Below are 6,580 nucleotides of genomic sequence, written 5' to 3' on the forward strand. Positions count from 1 at the left end.
TAATCAAACTTGTTCTGAGAGCACCTTTCCATCGATCAAGAAGACAAGGTCATGACCAGCTTTACCGTCTTCCGTCACACGCAAAAACGAATCAAATCAAAGCCACTTGCTTTGATGTCTTCCTATCTGTTTATCATGCATATCCGGTTAGTTTCTTGCTTTTGTGAGAACAAGCTCGAACAAAGAGAAATCATGGCTCCTAGCGACCTTCAACGGAACCGCTCTGATACCAAGTGTAGGATTTAAACTTGAAGAATCCCCTGTTATAAGAAATGAAGAAGACGGAAAACCGATCGAGAAATATCATATGAAGAAAATTGCTCTTTTTTAAAACTTTTGAAAAAAGCTCTCTTTATTAGAATTAGAGAACACTACAATATTTATAGTCCTAAGACTTACATAATACTTGTTAAGCAAGTATACAACTAAACACCTTCCTAGTTTAATTCAAAAACTCAAAATTGGTAGGGTTTTTTTTTTTTTTTTTTTTTTTTTTTTTTTTTTTTTCCAAAATACCCCTGGGTGCAATTTTGTCCCATATTCGGAATTATCCAACATACTGAAAACATCTGGTCTGAATTGAACTTCCTGGTGAAATAATTCATTACTTGCATGTAACGATTTGTTGTAGACTTTATTTAGTCTTTATATCTAGTGCCTTGTTAGGACATTTTTTTCATAATATTCTCATCGGTTTAAAAGAAAAAAAAACGCAGTGTTTTAAGTTTGACTAGTAGCACTCATTGGAAAATCAGGAACAACTAAATTGCAATTTAACTTTTGTAATTAATATACATCACTAGACACAATCATTTAGGGGTGGCAAATCGGGCCATCGTGTCGTGTTTTTGTCTGACACGACACGGCACGACAAGGTTTTATGTAACACGAACACGACACGACACGATGTCGTGTTTTTTCTAACTAACACGAAAACGAACCAATTAAAAAACGACAAACACGACACGACACGAAAAAACTAACATAATATAACAATTAGTGTATTTAATTAATATTTAATCATACATAACACCACAAACACGAGAAACACGAAAAACACGACAAATAAATGCTAAATCGTGTCAATATCGTGTCGAATTTGTAACACGAACACGACATGACACGACATCGTGTTTTTTACACTTGACATGAATACGACACGAACACGAATTCGAATTTCAGTTTCGTCCCAATTTCTTTTCGTGTCGTGTATTTTTGTCGTGTCGTGTATTTTTGTCGTGTCGTGTCCACAATTGCCACCCCTACAATCATTCAAAGACTAATATGATTGTCAATTGTATTTATGCACACACTTACTTAAATATATACATGCTATTCAATAATTATGGATCTTCCGTACCATGTTTGATGCGAAAGAAACACTACTTTTGCAAATGAAAGTGAACTTAACCACAATTCATCTTGAAATATATACATGTTGCACCTTAGATAACTGTTTCTTCTAATTGGTTGGCCCCACCAAGTACCTGTAATTTTATAAATGGATCTATGTATCACTTGATGATGTTACAGGAAGGACTTTCTTGTTTCTACGCATAATGGAAATTTCTGATGTGACAATAGCCGCTATAATAACAATCCCCATGAATATGAACAATCCAATAAAACTCTGAACATCAAGACTTTGTGGTGGGGCTTGATTAGGCTGTGATTTATCAGCTGGAGAGAACCCAAGATATTTTTCCTTCATTTTCATCATAGTTTCACTTTCTGTGACATTAATGACTCCCCTAGAAAAGTCCTGCAATAAAGGAGATCCACGTGGAAACGCCTGAGATATCAAACATGCCATGCAGTTAGGGAATTTATAATAGGGAAAATGATACAAATGCCCTACGAACTTTCTAGGGTTTATCCGTTCAGTCCCTAAAGTTTTTGTCGGACTTTATGGGTCCGTAAACTAGGATATGACATGCTCTTTTAGTCTATGTCAACCTATAATAGCCAGTTCATTGACCTTTTACACACAAAAAAAACTTACATTGTACCCCTATAAAGCTAAAAAAAATAAGTTTAGAGATCAATACGAATTGAGTGTGAATCGGCTTTAGAGGAAAATGAGAGTTTTTGTTTTTGTACGAATTGATCCCCAAACTTATTTTTTGGTTTTATAGGGGTATAATGTGAGTTTTTTGGTCTAAAAGTTCACTAAACCGGCTATTACAGGTTGATAGGGACTAAAAGAGCATGTCATATCCTAGTTTAGGGACCCATAAAGCCCGACAAAAACTTTAGGGACTCAATGAGTAAACCCTAAAAGTTCATAGGACATTTGTGCCATTTTCCCTTTATAATATTACGTTGTACTAATTCATGTGAAGTAATTCTTTTATATATCTTGTAGAAGACTAGTAAAATCACATGATCAGTAGATAAAATATAGTATGAGACTCACAAATGCAATTCCAGATTCCTGGTTTATTGGTCCAAACTTCATGTATTCAGAGCCATACTTAGCAAGAAAGAGTTCGATGTAGGGGAGCTCATCAACAATAGCACTTACACTGCCATTGGTCAAAGCACTTTTATAGTCTTCAACGCTTGTGAGAGGTATAAGCTGCTTGTCAGAACAATTGTATTTTTCGGTTATAAGATCTTTTAAAAAGGAACCATCTTGGTATCCAGCATTTTCGAAAGTTGGAGGCAATCTTGGACGTAGTTGATCTAGTGTTAACCATGAGGACAAAGTAGCAGTGAAAATTTGAATAACTATGAAAATCATACTTAGCCAGATCACAAGCACAACTTTGGAGCACTTATTTTTTATCTTTCCTGCAAAGATAAAAATCCATAAATTATTTGCATAGAAATATAGCTTCCTTTCGTTAATTTGTTTCCTAACTATTCACGTGATATATATACTAGCTAACCTATATTTAATGAAATATGTGCTTTTAAAAACATTCTAAAAGAAAGAAAAAACTTGAATTCCATCATCATCAAAAACACATGATGACTAACCATTTATTTCACATTATTTTATATAGAATCCACAACAACTATTTGACATTTGAAAAGTAATTAAATTCTTGCTCAGAGTTTAAATTTCAATATATCTCAAAATAAATACCTTCATGGAAGAAGAATGTCGATATAGGAAACCAGATGACCATTATTAGTTGGGTATAGATTGGGCTTGAAAAACTAGGATTATTCTCCCGATATTCTAAAATTGCAAGTGCAACCCCAGTGAAGATACATACAGCAACGATTGTGATCCATAGTCTCCATGTAAAAGGTCTTAAGAAAGTCCATAGGGTTTGGTTCCATTCGTGGGCAGCATGCACAAGCACATAAACTTCAGAATTCAAGTAGGGAATTGTAAAGTCAACAATTTGAGCTCTGTTACCCCGAATGGTTACATCACCTGCGACAGCTTCACAAGTCTGCAATATATAAAGTAAGAAGTATTTCAGCCGATAATTATTTTGTAATTTACATACAACTCTACCATAGTTTTTCCTACAATATATTGAACTCAACAAAAGTTTAGTATAACATATTCCAACTTTATATTCAGTGAATTTTCTTATTTTATTTTTTTACATAAAAAAATATCGGTGGTCATTAAATTTCATATCCATTGAACATAACGCTGTATCCCACTATGGCTCATGTCCCCAATGGCTAAAAAAAACTCCATATAAATACTCAATTATTTTAAAATTTACTTGTAAAGTCCTTTATGCTTTTGAAAAAACTCAATAGTGCCCCCAACTAAAGAAAAATGTTGAAATAGCCACCGACTATGATTGAATTTAATCAATTGGATGTCAAGTAGGCATTAAAGGTCATTCAACTTTATCATTAAACTATGCATTGTGGGGGCTTACTTTTTGTTTTCGGGTTGCGTATGTTGAAGGTATGTATGAATTTTTAAAATGTGTGTGCATGGATATAAATATGTTCTGAAATTTTTTACCTTGCCTTCAATGTGCTCTAGAAGTTGATAATAGGTGCCATTACTTTTCCCCATGTCATCGATGAAAGGTCTGAAGATGGGTTGAACTGCATATGGTAATAAATTTAATGCATGGCAGAATATGGCAATCGAGAATCCACCTTCAACTTTTAATTTCTCATTCACTTTTACAAACTCAGTGAAGCCATCTTTCTTTGGCACCCATACTACTAATGTTGGACATGGACTTTTTAGTTTCTTGGACATATTCCATTGTGGCCCTATAATGTCTTTTTTTTTTTTTTTGCAATCAACATAAAACCCTTCAGAATTGGTATGAATAAGAAAAAGAAAAATAAACTGTAACATTATATATAAAGAAGAATTGTATATACTTAATGTTATAATAACAATAACGACAACATCAATTACAAGTTTTTTTGTAGGAGATTTTGTACTTGATAGAATTGACTTAGCATTAGCTATTGGAAGTTGTCATTTGAGGATGGTTTTTCTAATAGGACTTAAAGTATGACACAGGATGTCACAGCTGACGTAAAGATATTGTTATCCTATTCGGAGTCAACTCGGATGATTTTTCTTTATTGTTGTCTATGTATGCAAGTAAACAGAAACATATTAAATAATAGATTCTTTATCAAGCTTTTGGTATTGTAATATTTTAGCTAATCTTTATTATCTTTTTAGTTAAAATAACCTATCCACCCAGGAAGCATTATATTTATTATATTTACAGAATTTTTGGCGTATTGGTTTTTGCTAGAGAACGAATTGCAATGGAAAGGTTAAACTTTTAAAAATTAAAAATCCTAGCTATATGAAGTTTCTGCATAGATTGATGGACCATGTAGTTTCTACATCCGATAATAATAACTTCAGAGAATGGTGTATCTATCATATTTCTAGTTTCCGAAAGAATCGTGAAACATCTATCTTAAACTCACACAACAACAGATATATAGCTGTTTTGAAAAAAAAACCTACCACAGATAAATGATGTGTGTAAACAATAAATTTCTTTCACACTTACAAGTGCATAGACATAGTTTAACATTATAAGCTGATAAAACTAATAATTTACACTAATAACTTCCTGAAAATAATTAAAAAGTTTACGCTTATGTATGTGTCAAACGAATAAACATGTAGATTGAAAATAGTTCGAACTTAAAGGCATGGGTATTTAGACAATTTATATATGCGCGCATTTAAATGTGAACAGTTTTTTTTTTTTTCTTTAACGGCATGTCATCCAAGGTTGAATTGAGTCTGGTGGGATTCGAAGTAGACATCTCTCGATTTTGGAGTCATTAATTAAATCCAAGTGATCACCAATATTTGGCCCTTTTAATGTTTATATGACCTTTTTAACAGGTCATGCACGTTTCAAAAAATAGTTGTACACTTGTACTCTACCAACAATTTGTTACCGCATATCTGTTCATTAATTACTGCAATTTTATAATTCTATGTTTTTTGAAATGTGTAAATTCGCATAAAAGGTGTATATATATAGAATTTATTTATCTAGACTATCACAAACATTTGTTAAATGTTAACAGCATACCTGCACATACATCTCCCTGTTCAGTATCACCTAGCTCCTGGATAGATCTTCTCCTGCGGCTAGATGTATCTTGGATGACTCTACTCATCACCCCTTTTCTCAATCCATGTTTTGAATATGCTAATTCCGGAGTAAAACGTTTTTCTGTTATTACTATAGATGCTTTCACAAAGTCAATCATGCAATAAATACCAAGCATGGCAGCTAAAAACACCATGGAAAGACTGCAGTTCTTATGCTCCATATTGTGCATGCAGTAATTGTATTTGTTGGACTTATGTTATATTATATAGAGATTGATGGCGGCTTCAAGTTTGTTGACATGTTAATTGTTAAAATCTTGAACATTCACAAGGTTTGAGAGAAGAAATTAAAGACAGTGATTTGTTGCAATATTTTAAGGCACAACTCTTTCCGAGCAAATTCCAGAATCCATGTCAACTTCAGATGAGTTATATTGTTGTTTGACTTATTTCCTTTGCCGATCAATCTAGTTTTCTCTCTACTTGCAAGTGAAGCAAGAAAATATGGACCGGTTCAACTGAAATATATAAAACAAAGACATTTATTATTGAATCTTTATTTTAAAGGGCAAACTATATTAAACATAAAAGGGACTAGCAATGGGCTAGAGGGGGGGGGGGGGGGGGTACAGTGTGTTGGTGATTTGTTTCACTAATGTGATTTAATTGTAATGGGATTACTTTTGTTGACCAAAAGTGATCTTGATAAATATTAAACAAGTAAGGAAGGTGTGGAGTGCACACTTGTTTAAGTTTATTCAAGATTAAAAGTAGACTGTCATTTAGGGGCAAAGCCCCTGAACGAACGGGGGTTCGGGGGCAGCGCCCCTGGGAGCGGGGTCCAAGGGGCAGAGCCCCTGGCTGGGATCGAAGGATCCAGAAAAGCAACAAGGTCAGATTTTTGTTTTCATGCAGAATCCTAAATATATTCAGAATTATATTTCTGTGATTTCTGAAGCATTTTATGTGCAGGATGATAAAGTTGCATGGTGGGTTGATTCGGGAGCAACAAGTCATGTTTGCAAAGATCTATATTGGTTCAAGAAC

General features: G+C 33.6%; 1 protein-coding gene across 3 annotated transcripts; it reads right to left on the reverse strand.

Annotated features, from left to right (window-relative positions):
* Nucleotides 1-971: 971 nt before the first annotated feature.
* LOC145064077 (glutamate receptor 3.1-like) lies at nucleotides 972-5,797 on the reverse strand. 3 transcript variants are annotated; one of them, XR_013688047.1, is made up of 6 exons: nucleotides 5,511-5,795; nucleotides 3,944-4,212; nucleotides 3,092-3,407; nucleotides 2,417-2,793; nucleotides 1,361-1,792; nucleotides 972-1,262 (listed from the first exon to the last, which is right to left on the reverse strand). XR_013688047.1 is itself a non-coding variant. In XM_079011596.1 (5 exons), the coding sequence occupies exons 1-5, from the start codon at nucleotides 5,761-5,763 to the stop codon at nucleotides 1,508-1,510; spliced, it is 1,470 nt and encodes a 489-aa protein (XP_078867722.1). In that variant the 5' UTR covers nucleotides 5,764-5,797; the 3' UTR covers nucleotides 972-1,507. The 3 variants fall into 3 exon arrangements, 2 of the variants coding, with proteins under 2 accessions (XP_078867722.1, XP_078867721.1); XM_079011596.1 differs by having other exon boundaries at nucleotides 972-1,762; nucleotides 5,511-5,797; XM_079011595.1 differs by having other exon boundaries at nucleotides 972-1,792.
* Nucleotides 5,798-6,580: the final 783 nt, after the last annotated feature.

Source organism: Lactuca serriola, chromosome 7 (assembly GCF_051521515.1).
Source record: "Lactuca serriola cultivar US96UC23 chromosome 7, Lser_US96UC23_V15, whole genome shotgun sequence".
NCBI classification, from domain to species: Eukaryota; Viridiplantae; Streptophyta; class Magnoliopsida; order Asterales; family Asteraceae; genus Lactuca; species Lactuca serriola.

Excerpts from the sequence above, each read along its gene's own strand:
- LOC145064077 (XM_079011595.1), bottom strand. The coding sequence starts at position 5,763 with ATGCACAATATGGAGCATAAGAACTGCAGTCTTTCCATGGTGTTTTTA. Across the intron at positions 3,408-3,943 it reads TAGAGCACATTGAAGGCAAG|ACTTGTGAAGCTGTCGCAGG; the intron begins GTAAAAAATTTC and ends TATATATTGCAG. Across the intron at positions 1,793-2,416 it reads AGGAATCTGGAATTGCATTT|GCGTTTCCACGTGGATCTCC; the intron begins GTGAGTCTCATA and ends TTGATATCTCAG.